Genomic DNA, 25207 nt, shown 5'->3' on the forward strand with positions numbered 1-25207 from the left:
AAGTATCACTTCAATTTGTGCAGTTAAGTTTTGGACAGCAAGTTTTTTGGGTTCTTTAGCCCTCCTTGCTGTTTTTCCCCCTTCTTCCTCCTCTTCTGGGTACGGGAGAGTCTTTCTGACAACAATCACAAATCCAGCGACCTAAGAAAAGAAAGTTATCAATTATTGGGAAACTACCTTTGTTACTCGCTCGTCTAACTACGCCCCTTTCGCCACTATTTGCAGCACCTCCGTTCGCGTGAACAACCCGTGCTTTTCTTTACAATGGAAGCGTCTTTTCTCAACGCTAGAGAGAGCGGCACGTGAAATCCACCCTCCGTTGCGGACTCGCTGCGTGTAACAGGTGGCTGCACTGATCTTTACGGACCAAGCGCTGGCGCTGCGAAGGAGGTGGTCGTTAGCAAAGCGCTTGACAAACTACGTTTGACTTCGGGAGCTGTATTTTCCCAGGAATGCCCACAGTTGGAGGTCACGGGCAGTTGCTCGCCCGCTGGGAGGGTCCCGCTCCCCAAACCAGCGTGGGTTCTGGGCTTCATCCCCAGACCTCGCGCTGAGACTCCTTCGCTGAGGGAGCAACGGAGCGGGGAGCAACGAGCAGAAGCATTTAACTCTTTTATATTACAGCAGCTGGGATCATCAAGGCTGCTCAGGTAGTTTTACCCTTTCATAGACATGCGATCTGTTCTGGTTAGATTCTGTCCTTGGGTCAGCCTGAAACTTCGATCGGCCGCGGAAGCTGCACCAAGTGGTGGCTGGTGCCAGCGCTTCCCAGAACGGGAACGGGCATTGGAAGCGCTGTAGTGACAGGGAATACTGTCACTGCAGAACGTGTGGCCCCTGGATACTTGCTCATCAACTAACTTGCCGTGGATTTAGCATTACTGGAAAAGCAACAGCACTACCAGGTATTTGTATGCCTGAAGCTTGCTTTCCACTGCCCTGAGCTGCCCGGGTGATACGAGCAACCGGCTAATTTAAAGGTACAGGCTGCCCGACATGTAGGTACTTCACTTCCAGCTTAGATGTTTAAAAAAATGGGAAGGAAGGGGTTTAAAAAGGTGTTTACAAATATTAAATTGAGCATACTTTTTGATTTAGAAACTGAAAAACAGCACAAAGACTAATGTGAAAGCTATACTCCCAGCAATATGCAGCAATACAGCCTCTGCAGGTTTCTTTTATAAAAAGAGGTAATTATTCTCAGTATTCTGTGGTATGGGGAAAAAAAAAAAAACAACCCACAACCCACCTAGTTCTGAGCGAGTCTGTTCAGATTCTGTTGTAAAAGCCAATTATATTTCCTACACGGGAATTGCCAGGTTAAACTGTGCGCAACCAAATATAGAGAAATAAAGCTTATTAAAAAAAAAATGGGTCCTTCAGTGTGAATGTTTTCCTACGCTCTTGCTTACTCCTGCCCTTCACGCTTGTTTTAAACTATTCTTCCAAAAGCAATGCGTGTATTAACTATGACGGAGAAAGCCCAGGAGTCGGAGGAGGTGGGAGGGGAACAATTAACTCTTACTTAATTACCTGAAGGGATAGCGTCAAGCCCGACACAGAAAGTGTGATAACCACGGTCACACACATCACAGAACATCATTTCTTCTTCGTGGTGAGGCTGCCCGCACATAATGCACGTTTTACACTCCATGCATTGCCAAGGGTAAGTCTTAATCATAGCAACAAGCTCCGGGGTCATATCAAGGCAAGAAGGGTGGCCTGGATTAAAACCGATATTATTACTTTTATGTCTGAAATGAAACGTAAAATTAGTTAAAGACTGTTTGCTTTTACAGAAGCTGAAGCTTAGCTGACCACCTGGCGAGATCCCGCAGTGCCCGGAGTGCGCTAGTAGAGCGTAACGGTACATAGAGATGGAGTCTTAACGAAGGACAGAGAAGGCAACGGAACCACTGGGACCCAAGCGTAGTACACGAAATACTTCCACGAAAAGGTCTGTCAAACTCCCTTAGGAATCCGCTTAGTGTATGCAGATACTTACCACTGTTGTCACACTGGGAGCAATGAATAAGAGCTTCAGCTTTTCCTTTCTTGTTGGACTCCTTACCCTTCAGACAAATCCCACATATAGCATTTGGAATGACCTTTGGCTGGAAGGGTAGAAGAGGGCTATAAATTCATGCCAGAAGAATTTACAGGTTTAAAAGGAAATGTCATGTATCTCCTTAACTCCTAAAGAACTATCTGTTACGGTGTGTGAACCTTACAACAGACGGCAGTAACTGACAAGCGGCGGCACTGAAAAAAATCAGAGATTAACTACACAAAATCTTGCATTTGGCACACGTAGTGAGTTCTACGTAAAGCAAATCGGAGCAATAGCATGTACTCTCGTCTGCCTATTAATTCATCAGCTCAATGTAAACTAAATGCAACACAGCATTAAAGATTTCAGTGGTTTTCTCCAATATAGAATACTTCTCTATGAACCTCCACGCAGATTTCCTGTTTATGGAAGAAACGAAATTTTCCATTTGCATGACGCTTGTCCCTAAATATAGAAAACTAATTATGAAAGCAATAAACTTCATTTTTTGTACCTTTAGTTTCAGAGAATCTGGTTAGCTATGCTGGACACGGCTATCCGTTCTACCCTTCTTTCCTGTACCCAGTCATAATCGCTGTAAGAAATACACGCCCTCACTTTCAAGTCCCGCTGTATATTCACCACCATCTTCCTAGGGGATGATCAGGAGTGTGTTTGGGTCCACGAGATCCATCCAAACGTCAGGAGGGAAACAGTGGGCTGCTACAATGAGTAACATTTGTGTACACGTCCTGTGTCCCAACCCAAGAGATACACCAGCGGAGTTTTATCCCCATGAGAGCCAAGGAAGAGGTAAGGCATGACGGATTTCGGAAACATTTCAGTAGTTGTACTGGTGAGCTTTGACCTCCATATAATGCAATTAGTGAGAAATGCTGTTTAAAATGTTAAACCGACTCGTGCCAGAGCTTCAAAAAAGATGTCTTGGCAGCTACTGGAGGGAGGGCAAGGCACCTCCTGCTCTCTAAGGAACCGGCTTGTCAGGAAGCAAGAAGAGTCCCCGTCAACTACCAGCCACGTGGGGGGCAAAAAATGAAGTTGCATTTTAAAACAAATAAAAGTGAAAACAGAACTCTATGTATATATATAAAAATGACCAGGATCTTTTGCAATACGACTGATCTTTTAGTGTGTCTGTTTCCCCAGCCAGTTTTTTCTAGCACCTGGCAAGATAATTAATATCGTGACTCATTTTTAAGTAGTCAGGACACATGGCTTTCAGTTTTCTGAAGTTTTCAATCTGCTTTTTAAGTTAAAACATGGCTACAGCCTGCTTCAAATTGCCTGGTCTAAGGAGTTTTATTTAAGGAAAACAAAACACCATACCAGATGTTTATAGGTAACTTCCTTCAAAAGATGACAGAGGCATTCATACAGACTTTTTTTTTTTCTTATTTATTTTAAAAAAGCAGAGTCAACCTGTTTTATACATAAATATAATAAAGCAATAAAAGAAGTCTAACATTCACAAACGTCTCTACAAAATAATAAATATAATGGAAGCAAAACCACACGTAAACTCTTTTACTGTTAACTATTCTATGTGTCCTACATGTACACCTTTGTACCCTGCTCCTCCCAACGAAAGCGGCACATGCTTAAACCTCCTCCGTGTCGCAGCATTTACCCTTCCGTTGTTTAGGCTACGCTCTAAGGTGGGTTTTTTTGGGTTTTTTTATTGTGTTTTTATCTATTTCTACATAAACCAAGCCTTTCTAGAACAGCAAGTGCACTTTTCTAATCAGACTTCTAGTTATTTATGGATTTGTGGTTTCCTGCCTTTAATGCACAGCAGCATGCTCCCCTGCGCTCCGGCGGAACGGAAGCGAGCTGCTTCTCGGTCGCGGTACCTGCGGTAGGGGCATCCGCAGGTGACGCTCCGGGACACGTAATTCTACAGTTAGACACTGATATAGAAGCATTTATTAACAATGCTTCCATTTATTCTTTACTTCACTAAACTGTGTTCGTGAGAAATCGTGCGTGTTGAGGGGGTGAGAATCACAGCCTATTAATAATAAAGTTCCAACAGTATGGAAGTATTTTTACAAAAATGGGGGAAAAAAAAAAAGACAAGACTATTCACATTTCAAATTGGTTCAAGTCCTACCATCATAAATGGCTTTGAGAAATGCTATGAAAAATGTCTCCCCAATCCAAACGGGAAGTCACGATATCCCATCTGCTGAGAGGAAGTTTTGCTTTCTACGTCCTCGTCTCACTTGGATGAGGAAGGAGAGAAAAACGAACGCAGGGTCAACGTGACGACTGCCTACTCTCAGTTTTCACTTCCACGCTGCTGTGCTGCAGCTCCCAAAGCAAGCATTCCAACGCCTCCATTTTTGTAAGGTCCTATTCTGAATGCAAAGTGTTCCGTTTTCATATACAGTGACCCGAAACAGAAGTGCTGTAAAATATAGTTTCTCAATACATTTCAGTTTTATGTGCAAAACACCTCCTGTACTTTTAACAGTACCCTCTGTGTGCAGTCGTAGTAGCCAGCCCTGCAGCGACAAAGACCTGCTACTCGTAACATGACAAAGCGTGAAACACACCCCAACCGTTCTTTGTTAAAGAACTGACAATAAAAATGGCTCCATATAAAATACATTATTTCTTTTACGCAAAAATAACTCAGTGGAAATGTGTGAATCCGGTCATACTCATAACGTGGCTATAACTATACATTTGCATGTTGATGCCATAGCAATTATCCTTCAATTTGAACTACACGTAACCAAAAGATTACCGTCCTACAAAAATAGTCAAATATTAGAGAACAATACAGAACAAAAATATTACAAAGATTTAGAATTCACAGGGACAACATTTTAAAGGAGTTAAGCCTTCAGCTCAAAGTGCCCGCACTTTAGGCACATACGGTGTAGCATTATCTGGCTGTTTTACAGACTAACAAACAGAACCTTTCTGTCTCACCAGTTAAAACAGCTCGCGTAATTGGGTTTAAATGTTCCCACAAACAAGAAAGCCAGTCCCCTCACCCTCCCAGCACAGCATCGCCACCTCTGACCTACCAACAGCCCGACGGCTGCGGCAGGCAGGGTGCGCTGACGCTGCAGGGACGTGGCGCTGTAAGTGTACAGCAACACCTCGTTACTCACACAGTCGGTGATTCTGAACCGGTAATTGCTACACGAATCCATTTGCAAAATGCAACGCTGCATACTGCCATTAGTCTTCCACAATTACAAGTTCAGAACTTTGCAGCAAGTTCTGTTCCACCAGTCCTCTCTCTCTGCATTCCTACGGCCACTAAACGGACCGGACTAACCAAACACTCGGGCATCTCGCAGCCACGTGAAATTTCTGTAAACCAGTGGCACACCATCTCCAATGTCAAGTTAAACAAAGCTAAAAACAAAAATCTCAAGCCCCATCTTTGGATTTCGTGTTCATGGGAATATTGGTATGCAGTCTCTGTCTACAACAGTTTGCAAAGTTACAGATAAAAAAATATACATATGGTAGCACAGTCTAAATCTCCATAGTTTGCATATTTCTTTAGCAAGTTCCTGAAAAGAGAAAACACAGCTGGAGCTTGCTATCTGTTATGAACTCGTACAGATACTGTATGGTGGAGAAAGCTTATCAAAGCTGTCCAATTCTTGCTGGAAATTAGCTTTTTAAGGTAAGTTATAGTTTATTTACTGTTAACTTGGTAAGTGCAGATAGTAAATATTTATGAATATAAAATGCAAGCCATCAACAGCTCACTTTCACTGAGACAGTTTCACAATATGTCCGATCTTGTCACTGATAAAAATGTTCCTTTTTCCATAACCTCTCGTAACAAGCACTCCTGATTGCTAAATACTAAACCCTGTCTTAACGTAGTGTTTTCCCTCTTTATGGGTCTATTCTTGCTCCCACGTAAGTTAACGGAAAATTCTCGTTCCTTTCCGTGGAACAGGACTGGGCAATAACGTGCTTTAGAAGTGTTGCGTTATATTCAGATCCTCTCAGTATGCAGAATAATAACACATAAATAATGCACATCAATTCCCATGTCTTCTGAAAAGTATTTTTATCTTTATCTATTTTTTATCTTAATTTTGAAATTATTATACAGTAATACTGATGATTTGGGTCTTAGGTTGGGCAGTCACTGCTTGCCAGCTGAAATGTCTTCACATCCTCACCAAGATTTTAGCCTGGATAAAAGCATATCGCCCACAAACGTTTCTACATAGTATGAACTGCATAAAAAGCTATTTTCCATATAAAGTGGTTACATAGTGTTGCCTATACAACTGTAGTAAGCTTCTCGCCTTCCACCCTGGACCTCGTAACCTCTCAGGATGAAAGGCTGCATTTAAAACGAACGTCGTAACAAGATGTTCAGCCACACAGCTGCACTTTACAGCACCGATCTCTTGGTATGCTGCCACGCTAAACGGCAGAAGAAAAACAACGGATACCGAATGCTACTTTTGGACTGGCAAGTAATTCTGACTGCTGTGTTCAGACAGACAGAAAGACACAGAGTTCCAGCGATAAATCCACAGTGGATTTTTCTGATGTTACTGCCTGGGCATCCGAGAAGTTAACAGGAACAGAGGCCACTGTATAGCCGGGGTAAACGGAAGCCCCACGTGAAATAAAAGCAAAAAGGAAGTAAGGAGGCAAACAGATGGAGCACACAACAGGAGAGCAGCTAGTGAAGTACAGCAAGCAGAAGTTCCATATTATTGAAAAAACAAATGTTTCAGGGAGAGGCTGGTCAGTAAAGAAGTTCAGTCAGGGGCTTTTTTCTTCTACCTTGTACCCAGGAACTGATTTGGATAATACAGAACGTTTGGAACCATCTTTTCTTGGAGTAGCACTTTTGTCTCTTGCTTTTTGTCTTCCCTGAAAAGAATCCTCCTGGTTGTCTGTGGCGCAATCACCTTCAGATACATTGCCAGACGAATTGTCCTATAATAAAAATACCATAGCTATATTTTTTATTTTTTGGATAGACAGACAAGTCTTTCCTATGCCCCTCAGAGCCAACTAAGGTAAAAGAAGGATACATCTCTCCTTCTACAAAAGCATGGGGTACATCACAATCTAGAACACCTTTGCTCATAACCTTCATTATCTATTGTTTCTCATGCTAACAGGCTGGCATCAGCAGTCATTTTTCCAGTTGGTTTTGATACCAGAGTGGGGAGCATAACAGCGCAATTCTTTGAACCATTTTCCTTTAAAAGTCAGCAAGAAATCCGCTCTATGCAAGAGACGTTGCTTACAAAGTAAAGGGCCAGCAAAAAGTTAAAAGTGCCCTTGCCATGCATTTAAAGTGTACTACCAAACAGCACTGCCTTGAATTAAACATGTGAAGGTTTTTTCTGCCACCCTCATCTACTGTTTTCACCAGGAGCAGTCTAAATATTTCATTTGGATTGCAGCAGCAGAATGCCATCAAAGGCAAGACATTCTTCAATATTTGATACAGAACAAAACAACAGATTTTACGCTGTAGTTAAAGCGCTTTTTTTTTGTTTTGAGGAATGAGGAGGCAAGAAAGAGGGGAAGAGGTTCAAAGAAGGTGAGAGATCCATGTAAGCATAATTAAGAGCAGCAGCACAAGATTTTTCTCAGAAAAGTGTTAATGAAGGCCTTCAAAAAGCTCCAGAAGACAGCAATATGATTAATCACATTTATTACAATAAAAACCAAAAGGCCAAATAACAATGGTGCCCTACAGTAAAAGGCACTCTGTACAAATGTAATAGCAATCAGCCTATGCCCCAGAGCCTAAAACCAACACAGTCAGAACAGACACAGTGCGCAACACAGAAGCAAAGCAAACTACGTGGCAACAAGAAAAGGTGTGTTTCACTGTTATTTTAGGGGAAGGGTTATTTAGTCCATAGAACACTACAGAACAGGAAAATTGCTGCCTGACTCCAACAGTGGGGGAGGGTGAAAAAGGAGAAAGCATAAAGCACATTGTAGGACTCACCAGGGGGATCTGACGGATGGCAGGTAGCCCAGAGCTCAGGAAAAAGAGGCCTGACAACTGCCCACCTTTGTGTTCAGCAGATATTTTTCCTGAACAGTATGCCTCAATGACTAGCAAAGAACCCCTGCTCCCATAGCTAAGCCCACTTTGCAGGAATCTCATTTTAAATTTTCCCTACACTCTTCCAACACAAGGACATTTTCCCTTCTGTATTCTGTCACCAAAGAGACTTCTGAACTTCTGTGAAAAATGAAAGGATAGTCTGCTCGGTCCAGTTACTTTTCTTTACCATTAAGGGGAATGGAAGTCGGTGGAAAAGGGAACTGGGAAGAAACGGCTAAAGATCAACTGTAAAAAAAGCTGGAGTAAAACCAAAATTTTGAGTTGACATTTCTCATACTAAATTTGTAAGATTTATTTTTCTCCAAAAAATGCAAGCAGAAGGGGTGTATCCACAGCTGTCTCTCCCTTGTTAGCCTTCAAGCTGATCCCTTCCTTTCTTCTCCAGTTATGAGTATCTCATGAATATTGAAACAAAATAAATTTTTATATAGCAAAATTATACGTTATATGTACCCACCATCTAACATGTTCATCAACTGATCTAGAAACTGTTAATGTACCTGTGATTTTACATTCTGTTTCTCTTAAAATTAGGGATAAACTTCTGAAAAGTGGTTGTCACCAACGTAACAACCACACCGATACACCAGTGGTTCAGTTGTACTCTTCTGAAGCTCACCCGCTCTTGAACATTTAAAACACTGTCAAGGTAGGTATGTGAAAATTTCCCTTAACTTCCAGTAACTGCTAATTATCCGTTTGCATAAATAGAGAGAACATAAACATCTTTTTAAAGATGTATTGTAAAACAAAAAAAAAAACCCAGCGCTTTTTGCCTTCTCTTTAAATTGGAATAAAATAACTGTTTCTGTATTGAGTACATCCTCCTTCTATGTCCCAAGAGGAAAAAGTTACCAGGCTACCAACACCCCTGCTTTAGGGACAGATTCTGTGGGACCTGAATGGGAAAACATGCTGCGACCTGAATGAGAGTGTTCATTCCCCTCAGAAACGCTCGCAATTTCCCCTTGGGAACAAGGGCGTAACGAAGAGCTGCGGTTGGGAAGATGCTTTAAGATTTCTTTAAAAAGGAGAACAAAAGGGCCTGAAATCTCAAGTATTTGTTTGATTTACTTTAAAAATGGATCAAACCAGAAAACTGCAGAGCAACGTTACAAAATAAGGAAAAGCACTAAAGAAGGGAGTACACTTTTAGTTTATGATTCTCCTTCATATTGCAAATACTCAAGGTTCTACTAGGAAACTACTGAAACTAACAAAAGTGAAGGGAAAGGATTTTTTTGTTGAAGAATACTTTCAATTTGTCTCACCGAATTGCCTTTGGGTTTCCGTTTTTCATCACCTCGCCCTTCCTCTGCATCATCTGAATCCCCATCGCTGTCTAACGCCGGCAGCTCTGGATCCAACGGAGGCTCATAAAGAGCTGTGTTTAATGGCAAGTAACGAAGTTCATCTGGAGAGTATCTGAAGTTAAAAAAATAAATTAATTCACCTGTACTTTATGCATAAATATTAAGCTTCACAGCATACAAGGACTTCAGTGAGAAAGAGTAAGAAAAGCTCTTTTTTTTCAGGAAGGCACACAAAAACATGCAGTTCTGAAAACACAGGAAACATATTGATTTCTCCTCCCAAATGTGATGCCATCTAGTACTCGTCGTCTTTGCACAGCAGATATTTGTGGAACACAGGAAGAGTATTACTTGCAATGTTCCAAACCTACACAATCATAAGAGGCCATGGAACCTCTAAAAATTTTTAGCCAATCCACATTACTAATCCCAACAGACTACACACTTTGTTTACAAATGTACAGTGCCCACATGAACAAAAAATGCATATAAAAATATAATTTCAGAAGAATGTGAAGATCTCATCGCTTTGCTTGCACCTACACACAGCTTAACAGCTGTAAGCTACTCTTTTCTTTTTTAAACCTTAAATACTGAGAAAAAAGTGAAAGTCCTCTTACTATTAAGGACAAGCATTGTAAGGAGTGGGATGTTATTCTGATGCGTATTTTGAAAGGTTGTGTCTTTTGTTAAGAAGGATAAGCAGTTTCACTTGCAATTTACAAGTGCAAAATAAACAAGGTATCTAGCATTTTTAATTCAATTAATAAAATTGAAGCCCTTCAAGAACGTCCTGTGACATGCAGATCTGGGGTGGGCTGTACGCACACACACTGGAATGAGCAAGGCACATGCAGACAAAGAGCTTCTCTACAGAACACCGTGCATGTACAGGACGAGCACCATCTCCGCTCTACAGGGGGTAAGACTTCGGCAACAGCGTGCGTTTGTCAAGTGGGAGCATGCCACTGGTAAAATCTTCCATTTGTGTAGACAGCCACGTACATGTTTTTCATGAAATATAACGATCCAGCTGGCATCACCTTTTTCTCTCACAAATCCAACACGAAACTTAGCCCACAAGACCAACCAGATTTTTTTTTTAATTAAAAACTTCCTAAAAATTTAAAAAAGGACAGTAAGGGAGAAGGTGTGATCACAAGCCAGCATTACAACATTTTGATATAGGAACTTTAATCTTCGCACACAGGCAGAGGCGGACGATGAGTAAACATGTGAGGGGGGCAGGAGTGAATTCAATGTCTCCTTTCACCACAGTAAATACCTGAGCAGGTCAAATCTCAGGCACTGCAACACCTCAGCGGAGACCCTGCTCCTGCAGCCAGCACTGTTCTGTTGACAAAAGCTGTCACGCTACGCATCCATTAGACTAGCAAGTGCCTCAAGCGTAAAGTAACTGCAAAACCTTATAGTAAATACACGGAAATGTTTTCCATCTGCTAGATATAGAGCAAATACATCAGTGCAACAGAATTGGCAGTTAGGATGCTGTCAAAATACCTTTTGTAGTACTCCTGGAACTGGCCGGGTATGAGAGCCACTGGATAAGGACTAACCTTTGTTCTCTCTGTAGGTAAGATTTTGTATTTTCCTTGAGGCACCTGGATAATCTGTATTGTTTAATACAAAACAGTGACATTTTTGTTTCACATACAAATTTTTGAGCCTTCCCCACCATCTACAACCCACAATATTTTTAACGAGCCAGTTTTATTGAGTTGGAACACCCGGGTTTTCCCATGGGAAATCCAAGTCATTAAAACGGTAAGAGAGCCCCTCACAAAACAGCGTTACAGATTAAGTCCAATCACTAAGTATCTGGTGAACTGAACAAGTATTAGGTAACACTACTTCTAACAGTGTATCAGGCAAAATAGTTTAAAAATTAAAATCAAACAATAGAAACAGTAAACATTAACTTTTGTGACTGCCATCTCTAGCATGAATTATCATTGTTGGTCCGTATCAGTAGAGGGTAGCAAGAACACATCCATCTAATTCTGTAACCAGACTGTACTATAAAAAAATCCCATTAATAATACAAATATATGGAAAGGAAAATCTTACACAGAAGCTTTCTTTCCCTTCGAAAGAAATAAAACTAATTGTCCACTATCTTATCTCTAACATGGGTCAACACCAGCAAAATGTAAACTTTCCATAATAGATTGCTATGTGTTAACTTGCACAGAGAAAATGTTTGCTTTACTGCCTTCACACAAGCAGAACAGTCCTGTTTCAAAATGTCAGTTAATTTTTTTTTTATTTTTTTTTTAAATCAGGCACAGAAGCATGAAATATATGTCATACAAAAAAAAAAAGTAACACCTGACTAAAACAAGGGCATAGCATTGACAGGCGGCACTCTTTTAGATAAACAATTCACTTTTTCACTCGAGGTACTGCTCAGACAAAATTTTTGAGGTGTTCCAAAAAAGAATTAGTCATTTACGTGAATAGATACAATAGCAACAGAAGCTTCCTAGTAACCTAAACATCTCTCTTGGTTTTCACAGAATCACAGAATCACAGAATAGTAGGGGTTGGAAGGGACCTCTGTGGGTCATCTAGTCCAACCCCCCCGCCGAAGCAGGGTCACCTACAGCAGGCTGCACAGGACCTAGTTTTATGCTACTACAGCAGACTGAAGAGCTGACAAGTAACACCGCAATTTTTATAGCTTCCCAAGTATTTTCAAGTTAAAAAAATGTTCACATTAAATATATTTGAGATTATTATTGTTTGCAGTGTTACCTTTTTACCAGTGACACTGTTTGAGTCCCTACATGACTGAAACAAGACTAATCAAAACCCTTGATAATAAAATACTTAAAATGGTGCCAAAACCAACCTTACTAAAACAACCAAGGAGCTACCTATTGACATTGAGAAGAAATTTAAATCTGCCTACATGTGTCTGTAGATCAAAATAGGCTCTTCTTTCTTCCATCCGCTCTCGGTTTAAGTTGCTGTTGAATTCTGCAGCTTTCTTGGCAGCTTTTTTAATATATTCTGGAACTTTACTGGCTTCTACTTTCTGTGTGTTCTGCTGCTGCATTTGCTGGAATAAAAACAATTCTATTAATTCACATACATTTCACTGTCCGTTTGAGAACAGCCTTCTCCTGCACTCCACATGTTACAGATCTGGTTCACTCATACGCCAGTTACTTACAGAGTACTCTTTATAATGATCTGTTATCCGCTGACGTTCTTTCTCTTGCAGTATAACAGAATACTCAGCATGTTTGGCAGGGTATTCTTTAATCATAAGATCAATTACTTCATCACTACGCAAAGCTGTTAGACCTAAAATAGATAAAAGCAATAATGATGCTATCTGGCAAAACTAAGCGTAGGTTATTTATATCCCACAATGATCAGCTCAAGTTTTTGAGCCACTAAAGACAACAGCCCGCTGTGCACAACGCTTCTCCCTCAGGTAGGAGGGAACTTGTGCCGTTTCGCTTTCAAGGCTGATTAGGTGGTTGCTTCCACCCAAGGAGGCCAGGCTCACTCCTTCTCTTGCTTACAGCTACAGACCCCTTCACATTGCCTTGACATCCACCTACTCAGCTCCCCTGTCAGGCAGAGCCCTTGTTCCAAGCGGGACCTGGTGAACTGTTAGCTTCAGTTTCCAATATTGGCCAAGCGTTAGTTCAATTAACTTGCAGAACCTTAACTGAAATTACAAGGTTTACACAACCTCTCTATACAAATCAAGGAAGAATTCTTGCGAGGGCAATTCAGAGCAGCAAGCTGCACACTGACGCCCGACTCCCAACTGAAGCATTTGAAGTTCAGAACTCAGAATGCCTCAGTTTGCAGCTACAGTGTAGAACTCCTCCTTTAAAGGTTCCAACACAACTAATCTGATGCACTTTTTAATTTGAAAAATTAAGGTGTTCTCTTTCCTAGAAGGAGAAAAAGATTCTAAAAGTTAATTTACAACATAGAAGGGATTGTGCTAAGTAATCAGAATAGATCCTTTTTTTTAATAATAAATCTGGATTAGTGATACCTCATGGCCAATTTACACAAATTAATAACAAACCAGTTTTCATTTCAGCATTTACGTTTTTAGTTGAGAGTGATGCAGTTCTCTACCAAACGGAATCACATTTTCCGTGTGTCCTATTTTTAATACTGTAACAAGGAATCTAACAGTTTTTCTTACCTAGTGTGCACTGAGTCTCTGTGATAACGTTTAGTTCTCTGAGGTAGAGCTTCTCCTTGTGAGACAGATCTCGTCTTTCTAAATCTCCAAATAAAACAAAAAGCAGCAATAAAAATGTGCGCAGTCACTCAAACTCCCCCATAAACAGTGTCAAAGTATTTTGACAATTTTATTTCCAGGCAGTGAGAGTCTGTATTATACTGTTATTCCTACAAAGATAATAATTATATAAATTAATTTTAAATTTAATGCACACTGTAGGGACATGGTCAATTTTTCTGAGTACCCTGCCTGTAGCTATCTTTTACAGAAATACTGAAGAAACATGATATATGAGCTCAGATGAAGAAAACATTATCAGGCACTGAAGGTACATCTTTTTTCTTTCAATATGCCTTTTAAAAATAAATTCCGTGACAGAAGAACCAGATTTGACAACTCTGAATAATGAAGGCTGAAATCCTAGAACTGCCCCCGATTCATTTTTTAAAATTCTTTCACAGTATAGAAATGTTTCCATAATTCAGGAAACAGAATGCAGACACATAGCTATATATACCATACATATATACACACAAACAAAATACTTTAAAATTGAGGTCAGCTTTCAAAAGGGACTTGCTGATCTAACCCCCACACCAGACTTGTTTACTGATTTTCAGTGGCAATACCAAAACTCTTAAATTACTTTGAAAACCACGGGATACGTTTTCAATATGCCAGTAACAAAAAGTACAACACACATAATTCAGATCTGCTTTTGCCAGGGTCTTTCTTTGATCAGTTGGCTCATGCTATACTCAGAGACACACATTACACCCAAACCGTACGAACACCAAGATTTTTAGAGGAAAAACTTTGAAAACAAATACCTGGATATTTTCTTTTAAAGGAAGTCACACCCAAATATTCACTGACTTGCTCCTGAAGCATATAGTATTCTCCCGTTTCATCTGGTGGCCACTTGTATTCTATCAAGTTTTCAGCAGGAAAATAGCTGTATCTAAGCATAAGAACAACATTAGAACAAATCAAAGAATCCTTAAGAGGGACACTTACATTTCCAGAAATTCACTTATTTCTGTTTGTACGTCAATGAACAATATTTATGAAGTTGGACAAGCACTTTACAACACTGCATCCTGTTAATCCATTTCAAAGCCACTTTGCTACACCCCACTTGACATGCATTTCTCCAAACCAGCATCCATCAATACGCTGAGGGACAGAACATGAAGAAAGGAATATCCATGACAATGGACAGGACACCAGGAAAAGCAGGTACTATAGTGTCACAATTCACTCAAAAAACATGTAATACTTTAAAAACATGTAAGGTGTGTCAGATGCAGAACTTTTGTGGGCTTTTTTTAAATATAATGTCTTAAAATATGCTGGAAGAAAAGGACGGCTAGCTACTCACAGGACATTGCCTCCACTCAGGAAGACACATGAAGAACATACAAGCAAAGAAAGAAGAGCTAGTACTTAAGCATATTGAACAATACAATAAGACTAGCAATTAAAACGTGGGAATCATAAAAAACAGTATTACCCGAGGTCCTGACTAGAAGTTTCACAGCTCCGAGAACTGTCCCCTGAGCCCATACGCCGCCTTTTGGATGGCTGGCTGCCATCATTGGAATTTTCTTCTGTGTCATCCTGAAACGAAAACGAACATAAGTATTAAAAAAAACTAGGAGTATTCAGCAGATAACGCAAAACATCAAAAAATACTGCAAGGTAATCCACAGTTCAAGTATACCTGAACTACTGAGTTATTTCATAACACTCTTTGCAAACAACTCAGAGGACAATTTACGTAGCAAATGATTCTTTGCTAGAAACTAGCTGCACAAGACACGGTGGCACAGAAGGAGAACGGGGCAGTTTCTCACCGGGTGCATACGCGGAACACTGAATAGACAGAGCTGTGGCTCTGACCACCAAATTCATCACTCTTGACATAAACTACCTACGGCATCAGCATGGCCGGACAGCTGTAGGCCCAGCAAACTTCCCTCACTGGTGCCAGTCAGGGACAAGACTAATTCACCTAATCAGGCTACCTCTGCAAAGCAACAGCAAGAGCAGAGCAAAACCACCTAGCCCTTGCTGAGAGCTGGTGCTTATAAAATCAAGGGAAACATTACCAAAAAGCAACAGAGAAGCTTATGGACATACAGTTAAAATAAAAGGAACGGTACGCAATTTACAAAAAGGTATGATTACAGCAAGTAGCAAAGACTTGTCTTTTGTGGATAGAAAAAGAAAAAAGAGACAAACTGAACTTGTATTGCAGCAGATACAGAAGACAAATCTCATCTTCAGAACAAAGCTATTACAAGGGAACATTTAGAAGTTAACTTAGAAGGAAAAGAAAATTTTTAAATAGTGTTCTGTAAAACCTCGAAGACCAATGATTCCATTGGCCTTTGTGTGCTTAGCACTGCTTTGTTGTCTGATAACACTATACAGCTCCTCCCTAGAGCTCATCACAAACAACTCTCAAAGCGTTTAGTGATCACCCTTGCACGATTATAATTGAGAAACAGAAGGTAGAAGCGTTCAGGTGAACTGCCTATTGTCACCGGTAGTAGAGGCAAAAACAAGATAGCTCTTTAAGTAACCAAAACTCTAAAGCGGAGGAGGATGAAAGAATCACGTTCCGTAACTTTTGTGAAAAGTTTAAGACAGAAGAATTAACTTGTCAGAAATAAATGGATTAAGCCCACAATTATGCTTACATATTAAATAATGACAACAACAATTATTAGGTCTACCTTCACTAATGTCTTTCATTCTAGTACATTTTACTTATCTCATCACTTGAAATACCACTGAAAAAGATTCCAGCAAATGTGCACACATTACTTCTGTTACGCAACATTTCACAGTACCATCATCAAGACAGGCCATAGGGAAAAACCATTTGTCTCCTGTGGTTTAGGTTTATTTCATGTTTTTCACAATTCTTTACATTTTTTTTCTTTCCTGTGGAACAGTATCTTTCACACAGTAAGAACTCAAAAGCAGAATTTAATGAAACTGCTTTCTTAACGCCGCTACGCTTCAAAAATCAGGCAAGCAGCATCTCCACTAGTACTACTAATGATACTATTTCCTCCTATTGCTGAGAATACCCTGTATAAACTTAACTAGACAAGCCAAGCAGCAGTCCCCAACAAAAAGATCACGCTGGAGTACTTTACGACACAGCTACGTCTCATCAGCAGTTCAGCCCCACTCCCCACAGCGAAGATTAACGCGCTCCAAACCTTCCCAGCTACCAGATAAAAACAAAACTGCGACCAAGGCCATGCTTTGCCACACCACAGCTACCACGAGACTTCAAAACACGTTTAAAAGACAGATCTCAACCTGACAGTTGAGTGCCTCGCATCAGTTTATCCTCTTGCTTTGAAAGTCTCCTTTATTAACTCCGGTACCATCAAAAAATACGAGCACCCAGAGGGTGGGAGAGATGAAGGTCCTCTACTTCTATCTTTGCTTTCTCATTTGCTGAAAACTTCAGCAAATTCAGTCACACCGGCTCGCACACGACAACACTCTGCAAAACGCAGCAGTTTGCTGCAGAGGACTTTGTGGAAAAAGTGAAAACCTTTGCACCGCGACCGAAGACACGCTGCAGCTCAACCCCTGTTCCCGCACAGAAGAGAAAAACTGGGGGCAGTCCGGTGGCTTTCTTCACACGGAAAGTCAAACCTCGCCAAAAACCAGCGCGTTTTTCCCTTCAAACGCCTGGTAGTCCCTCAGAAGTAAGGTTATGTGACGAACTCCCAGTGCGTCCATCGATCACAAGATCTACCTAAGGATGGCAGGGGTTGGAAGGGCCCTCTGTGGGTCACCCAGTCCCACCCCTGCCGAAGCAGGGTCACCCAGAGCAGACCCTTCGCTCTGCCATCGGAAAGCCTCCACCACCCGGCTGCCTTTCGAAGAGGAACGGCCCGACCCGCAGCCCCGGGAGCCGCCGGGCCCGGGCAGAGCGCGGACAGCCCCCGCCGGACCCAAACTTTGCCGCGCCCGGCCGGGAAGCCGCCTCAGGACTTTTCGGCGGGAAGACGGGTGCGGGGCAGCCGGTGGGGCCTCAGCCCCCCGCCCCGCGCCCGGAGGAGGAGGCGTGAGGCGAGCCCGGCGGGGTGAAGGGGGGGGGGGGGGGGTGTCACGGCGCCCGGGCCGGGGGGGACCGGGCGCGGCCTCCCGCCCAAGCCGCAGTCCGCCGCGCCGGGCCCGGCCGCCCGCTCTCACCTTCAGGGACTGGGCGCCGGGGGTGGCCGGGTCGCTGTCGCAGAGGCGCGGGGACAGGACGGCCGCCATGGCCGCCGCGGGGGCCGCCGGCTGGGCGAGGGGAAGCGCCGCCGCGCGCCCGGGCCTCGCGCCGCGCCCGGCTCCGCCCCCCCTCCCCCTGCGGGGGGTGGCGGCGGCCCCTACCGGCCAGCTCGCGCGCGAGCGCGGCGGCTCCTCCTGCTCCGCCCCCCTCCGGGCAGCCCGCGGCGACCCCGGCCCGCGCCGCCGGACCGGCACCCGCCCGCCGCTACCGCCGCGCGGGCCCAGCGCCAGGGCCGGGGCCTCGCCGCCTCCTCCGCCGCCTCCTCCTCCTCCGCCGCCGCCGCCGCCTCCTCCTGCCGCCGCCGCCCGGGCGGCCCCGCGGCCCGGCCGCGAGCGCAGAGCCGAGCCGCCGCGGTAGCGCTTGGTCAGCGGCGCGGGGCGGAGGGGCAGCATCCCCCCCGCACCCCGGGGTGGGGAGCGCCGAGAGCCGGGATCGCTCCGCCGCCGAGGCTCCCGTCTCCGGGAGCGTCAGCCGGCTGCGAGCCGCGTTAGTGAACCATCAGCCCCCGCCGGGGGGGGGGGGGGGCACTGGGAGGGGGGGGGGGCGCGCAGTCGCCCCTTGAAGCCGCTCCCGCCGTCGCGGCCCTGCGAGGGCGGAGCGTGGCCCCTCCCCGGCGGGACAGACCCTCGGCGGGCGGCCCCCGCCTCACGAACAAAGCGCTGAGCCCCCTCCCATCCCCCGGGGGCTGGGCCCGCCCGGTGACCGGCGGCTCACGGCGGGGTGGGGGGGCTCGCGGCCAACGCCCCGGCAATTGGCACGAATTCGTCGTGTGGGCTGCGGGGGGGGGCACCCCGCACCGCCACCACCGGGGGTTGGTCACGTACGGCGTACCCAAACACGACTCAAAAGCTAGGTATAATAGGGGATTAAAAAAAAAAAAAAATGCGGAAAATTATCGCGACTGTATTTGTGCCGACAGCAGTGGGACAAAAGCTGGTCCCGACATGACGTTCTGCAGGTTTTCCAAGGCAGCCGGCAGCGCGAGGCGCGGCTTTCGGAGCGTCACTCGTAACAAGAAGCCGTGACCAAAGCCGGCGCGATGAAGGTTTTGGTTTCTCGTTTAGCTGAGACCCAGGTGTCTCGCGGAGCGTCCCAGACCCATCTGCTGGCAACCTAACGCAAAGAAGAGGCAGTTTGTCAGTCTACATGCGGCACAGCTTTTATATTTTTTAAAAGAACGCAGAGCGTGACATAGATACTGATACAATGCCCCATGAGAGTTAACAAGCAGCAATAACAACTGCAAAATTACACTGAGAATTCAGTCCTATGCGATGCTAAAATACAGCTTCTTGCTTCACAGTGAAGCTCCCGCCCCGACAGATCCAAAGATCTCCACAACAAAAACTCCGTTCTCCCTCGGGTTCACCTGTTAACACCTCAGCGTGCTGGAGCGGCACCCTCACGGCCTCAGGCTGCGTCAGGGGAGGTTCAGATCGGATATCAGGAAAAAATTCTTTACTAAAACAGTGCTCAGGCATTGGAACAGGCTGTCCAGGGCAGTGGGGGAGTCCCCATCCCTGGAGGGGTTCAAAAACCATGTGGATGTGGCACTTTGGGACATGGTTTAGCAGGCATGGTGGGGTTGGCATGACAGTTGGACTTCATGATCTTTGAGATCTTTTCCAGCCGTAGTGATTCTGTGACTCCAAAAGCGATGTGAACAGACATCAGTCTGGGGAACACACACAACTCAGAAGTCCCGTCCCCGACTCCTCCACCTCCAGCTGACTCCAGTCTACTTGCGACTGCTTACTGGGCTCTCAGCTTTTTTTGATAAAACTTGTTTCAAAGATGAAATGTGTGAACCGACTGCTGGAACAAACATGCTCCTGAGGAGAAAAAAAGTTAACCTGGAGCCTTTCAGTAACCCCTTTTCACCTACAGCTCCTTGGTCAAGGCACAGCTCGGGAGGCAAAGCAGCTAGACGCAGGCCCCTCACAGACCAGCTTCATCACTGCAGCTGGCAACCCCTCAAACGTTGTTTCACGTAACCCACCAAAACCAGGTATGGTTCCATCAGGTTTTAAGAGCTGACGATGAACGCTCCTGAGCAGAAGTGCTGTCTGACACTCAGCAAGATACCTAAAAGCGTGCTGAATGCCACTGGGAGCTTGCAACACACGTAAATTTACACACTACACAGGAAAGTCTAGAATACTTTTCTTTCTGGTGTGCCAAATTCAGACCCCTAATGTTAATCTGCAGTCTGAGGAGCATGTTTGGTGGCAGTTGACACAGTTTCCATCCCTTTCCGTGCCACCCGTCCCTTTCCATGCGTGCTACCACCGCATAGCATTTTGCCATGAATCCGACGACCCAACTGGAGAGCAAAGTACATTGGAAAAAGAAAATTCACTGCAGTCCTGCAATTGTACCGGCACGGCACACAGCAGAAATAACTGGCTGGCAGTTCCTGAACGCAGAAAGACAACCTTCACAGGGTTAGGCAGAATCACAGCAGCACCTTAAACCGTCACCTGGCATACTACTCCCCATAAAGAACACAACGGCTTCCAGACCACCTCAGACCAGTTAGGCTGCTGAAGGCGGATGAACAGCTAGGAGATAACATACAGTTCTAAAAATTATTTTCAATTTGCAAAAGTTATTATGAAGAATTTGGTTGCTCACATTCATCGCCTGACCTGTCTTTTCCACAATTAGTACTGACACCACATACTTATAACAGTCAAAGTCCAATTACTCCACAGCCTTTAATATTTCTGCCGAGACTGAAGCCCACAAGGACAGACTAGCAACTCAATCGTATTTGGCTTGTTGAAGTTCATCCTATCAAAAACAATTTTGAAAGATCTTAGTTTTCATCCTGGTAGTCTTTTGCAAAAGAACAACTTTTACAGTCATTTCCATTACAAGAACATCAGAGTAGAACAGTCGATACAGATGATGCTCTCAAAGAGCAAAGGCTGCGCTATTTTTACTTTAAAATGTTTCATCTGTTTTTTGAAAGTGACAAACACGTCCCCCCAATCTCCATTTCACAAACAGGAGTGTATTCTTCTCCATCATTTGGGCTCAGTTCACTGGAAAATAGTGCTACAGATACCTGTTCCAAACATCCAAGGCACGTCTTCCAGAGAGCAGAATTACAAGAACTGTTTGTAGCGATTCAAGGTATCACTAGCAGAGACCACTATGGTCTCAACAGATTGTTTGCCTTCATTTTTGCTTCATTTTCTTACGTGGCAGTCAGACTGCCAAAGACACCGAGTATATTTTATGCAGGACATGTGGTATTAGTAGAACTAATTGAAGGAGTAGAATTCTACAAATTCAAGGTCTGGATCTTTAGATAACTGGATATTTTTCAGATTAGGGTACTTCAAACTGTGCTGCAGCTCATTTTGATTTAGAAAGGGGTAAGAGTTTAAGATGCTTCAGCTCCATCTTAAACAACACATGCTTAGTGGCTACCTTGCAGAGGGCCTTTGTACCTTGCAAAACAGAGCACATTCATGTAATGTTTGTGCACCAAAACATGAAGTTTGCAAAGATTTATGCATTTATTTAAATTTAAGCAACTTACACTGTTCCATGAATATCATCTTTGCAAGACAAACTACTTTTGCAATAAAATTAGACAATTCATTTTAAAAAACACTATACCATCAGTATCGCTTCAGCTTTGTCTCTGACTAAATAATCACGAAACTTCTTCTGTGACTCCAGTCTGTATGTATTAGCATATCTGATCTTTGCCCTGTTAGCTTTGAATGCCAACAGATGAGCTTTCATCGGATCACTAAAATACTCATCTTCCATTGAAACCATACGTAAAGCTTCGTAATTTGCTTGAGTCCTTTTGCCTTTTGTCTGTGCAAAGTAATAAAAAACAGTCCACATCACATGTCAGCATTGTAGCATTTAGCAGTTTCTAAGTAATACTTTATGGTGTACAGTTAAGAGGAAAAAAACAATTAGTCTAGGAATATGTTACAAAAAAATGAAGAAAAGCTAGAAAATGGATAGCTTTTCTTCTGGCTGTTCTGACACTACCGCTCTGACTGGAAAAAGAGAGAACAGCGGTTAACTTCCACTCAATTTTACTTTCATTTCGACTGAAATCCAAATGAAGTTTGCATTTAAGCTCAGTCAATTGACACACCATACCACTCTGAATCCATTCAGTTTTCCAAGTAAAAAACCACGGACACTAACACATGTGTCCAAGACTGTTAACCACAACTTCAAGCTTTTCATTCAAACAGGCTACACAAACCCCAAAATACATTCTGTGCTCATTTACTATGTAATTTTACTTGTCCTGATCCCTTGTGAAGCTACTAAACAAATGCCTTGTGTATTAATGACTTAATTTCCTCATTAAAAAAAAAGGGGGAGGCAGGAATAAATATGCTCCTATTTGCGAGCTTTGTAATTCTGCTTGGAACTTAAAAACAGAGTAGTAGTTCTTGTTATTTGTCATCAGAATTTGAGGATCCAAGATTTCTCCCCATTCAGCTTGTGCAATATCATTCTTTCAACACACGTTACAAAATTTGGCCCTCTGTGAGTGCCAGCAGCAAGCCTAACGACACACACAGAAGATGTCACCTGCTGTCCTCCATGGCTGGTTTAAAACAGAACTGTAAAATGGTAACAAGACAAGACAGAGACAGAAAAGCGTGCGGAACCAACAAGATCGTAACAAATGCTACAGACTGGTCTTCCCCACCAGCTACCTCCCAACTAACCACCTCCAAGCCTGCTGACTCTTCAGCCCCTTGTTCCCCTTCCCAACTACAGCTAGAACTCAGGTGAGAGACAACCATCAGTTCCTTCTCGGAAGAGCAGAAAGATCATGAAGGTGATAAAACACCATAGTGCAAGGCTTACACTAAGTGTAGAAAAAAATCATACACTTATGAATAATGTAAAAGTCTAGTGAGAATTATTTGAAAAGATGCACTCCTCAGGGGCTCACAGATCTTTCAGAGCAGTTTGAGGATAAGGGAAGGAGCTTCTTCCCTACGAAATCGCTGACACAGCAGCCCTGTCGACGCTGTGGACATTACCTACATCTCTCCTCTGATTCCTTACTGTTAGATAGTTCTGTTAACAACCAGTGACGTTGGCTGCAGGTGTTTGTTGATGCCATGCTACCAACGCAAGCTCTGAACAGTACTTACACTACACTAAAAATGCAAGGAGCAAACACATTTGCACCTAGGCTGCGGACTCTCACAGTCTTCTAACCGAAACCCAGATCTATAGACACCACAGTCCCTACCTGCTCATCACAGGCCCCCTAACAGAATAAAAACCACCTCATCTGCCACCTGAGCTGCTTGAATGAGCATCCCAGTCCACGTCAGCGGAAATGAACCTGTGAAAAAGGTCACAATCCCACCAGCAGTTCTTTGCTAACACGGTTCAGCGTGAGTCACACCACCTTCAGCCTGGACCGTTACAGAGGGAAGAAAATTCCTGTCTATAGCACACGACTTCTAACAATGCTGTTACTTACAAGTTCAACAGTGGGACTTGATCTTAGGGGTCTTTTCCAACTTTAACGATTCTACGATTCTAACTGCTATTATTAGCAGCAGAAGTTTTGATAATCATTTCCTCGTGTGCAAGAAGCCATTTACTAATGAAGCAACTAAAAGCCTCATTGATATCTCTACACAAACGGCTAATAAACCAACCTACTTCTGCATTTCACAATACAAATACTGTGATTAAGTGTTTTAGCACAATGTTGCAATTACATTTCTATGTAATATTTACATCTTTCATGAAAGGATCTCTCAAAAGTTCAAGAAATGAGGTGTCATTTGACTACACAAAAGCCTGTTCTTATGTTACTGGGCTCTCCTACGTTGGCTTAACCTTGGACGTACAGAAGTAAGTACACTGAGAGAAGAAAGCTTTTGCTATCTGAAAGAAATGCTGTTTGTTAGTAAGTCTGTTTTAACAACAAACAGTTGCTTTACAGAAGCAGTTCTCAGCCTCCCCTCCGTGCCTGGGAAGATCACGGAACAGATCCTCCTAGCAGCTATGCTAAGGCACATGGAGGACAGGGAGGAGATTCAAGACAGCCAGCCTGGCTTCACGAAGAGCAAGTCCTGCCTGACCAACCTAGTGACCTTCTGTGATGGAGTGACTACTTCAGCAGACAGGTGAAAAGGGATGGAAGTGATCTATCTGGATTTCTGTAAGGCCTTTGACATGGTTCCCCACAACATCCTTCTCTCTAAATTGGGGAGATACAGATTTGGTGGGTGCACTGTTTGGTGGATGAGGAATTGGTTGGAAGGTCGCAGCCAGAGGGTAGCAGTCAATGGCTCAATGTCCAAATGGGTGCCGGTGACAAGTGGTGTCCCTCAGGGGTCCATACTGGGACCAGCAGAGTTTAATATCTTTATCAATGACATAGACAGCGAGAACAAGTACACCCTCAGCAAGTTTGCAGATGACACCAAGCTCAGTGGTGACACACCAGAAGGACGGGATGCCATCCACAGGGACCTGGACAAGCTGGAGAGCTGTGTGATCCTCATGAGGTTCAACAAGGCCAAGTGCAGGGTCCTGCACATAGGTTGGGGCAACCCCTGCTGTCAACACAGGCTGGGGGATGAAGGGATGGAGAGCAGCCCTGAAGAGAAGGACTTGGGGGTGCTGGGGGATGAGAAACTTAACACAACCCGGCAGTGTGCGCTGGCAGCCCAGCAGGCTAACCGTGCCCTGGGCTGCATCCCCAGCAGCGTGGGCACAGGGCAAGGGAGGGGATTCTGCCCCTCTGCCCCTCTCTGCTGAGACCCCCCCGGGAGTCCTGCGTCCAGCTCTGGAGCCCTCAGCACAGGACAGACCTGGAGCTGTGGGAGCGGGGCCAGAGGGGGCCCCAGCAATGATCCGAGGGCTGGAACCCCTCTGCTGGGAGGAAAGGCTGGGAGAGCTGGGGCTGCTCAGCCTGGGGAAGAGAAGGCTGCGGGGAGACCTTAGAGCAGCTGCCAGTGCCTGGAGGGGCTGCGAGAGAGCTGGAGAGGAGCTTGTGACAATGGCATGGAGTGATAGGACAAGGGGTGATGGCTTTGAACTGAAAGAGGGGAGATTTGGGTTAGATCTAAGGAAGAAATTCTTCACCATAAGGGCAGTGAGGCCCTGGCCCAGGTTGCCCAGAGAAGCTGTGGCTGCCCCCTCCCTGGCAGGGTTCAAG

At 44.0% G+C, this 25207-nt stretch overlaps 2 protein-coding genes across 5 annotated transcripts; both read right to left on the reverse strand.

The window, feature by feature from the left end:
- Positions 1-55: 55 nt before the first annotated feature.
- Positions 56-18044, reverse strand: PHF10 (PHD finger protein 10). Of its 4 annotated transcripts, none has more exons than XM_075411987.1 (12): positions 17943-18044; positions 15229-15335; positions 14546-14676; positions 13674-13751; positions 12672-12805; positions 12408-12557; positions 10997-11106; positions 9434-9587; positions 6851-7006; positions 2006-2114; positions 1534-1722; positions 56-141 (listed from the first exon to the last, which is right to left on the reverse strand). In XM_075411987.1, the coding sequence occupies exons 1-12, from the start codon at positions 18009-18011 to the stop codon at positions 56-58; spliced, it is 1473 nt and encodes a 490-aa protein (XP_075268102.1). In that variant the 5' UTR covers positions 18012-18044. The 4 variants fall into 4 exon arrangements, with proteins under 4 accessions (XP_075268102.1, XP_075268101.1, XP_075268096.1 ...); XM_075411986.1 differs by having other exon boundaries at positions 13674-13757; XM_075411981.1 differs by lacking the exon at positions 6851-7006.
- An 896-nt stretch (positions 18045-18940) lies between these two features.
- On the reverse strand, positions 18941-22058 carry DYNLT2 (dynein light chain Tctex-type 2). Its single transcript, XM_009941308.2, is given in 3 exon segments — positions 18941-19137; positions 20659-20817; positions 21655-22058. Coding segments are annotated over 3 exon segments (507 nt in total). The 5' UTR covers positions 21892-22058; the 3' UTR covers positions 18941-19026.
- Between the last annotated feature and the right edge of the window lie 3149 nt (positions 22059-25207).

The sequence above is a fragment of the Opisthocomus hoazin genome, chromosome 2 (genome assembly GCF_030867145.1).
Source record: "Opisthocomus hoazin isolate bOpiHoa1 chromosome 2, bOpiHoa1.hap1, whole genome shotgun sequence".
NCBI lineage: Eukaryota > Metazoa > Chordata > Aves > Opisthocomiformes > Opisthocomidae > Opisthocomus > Opisthocomus hoazin.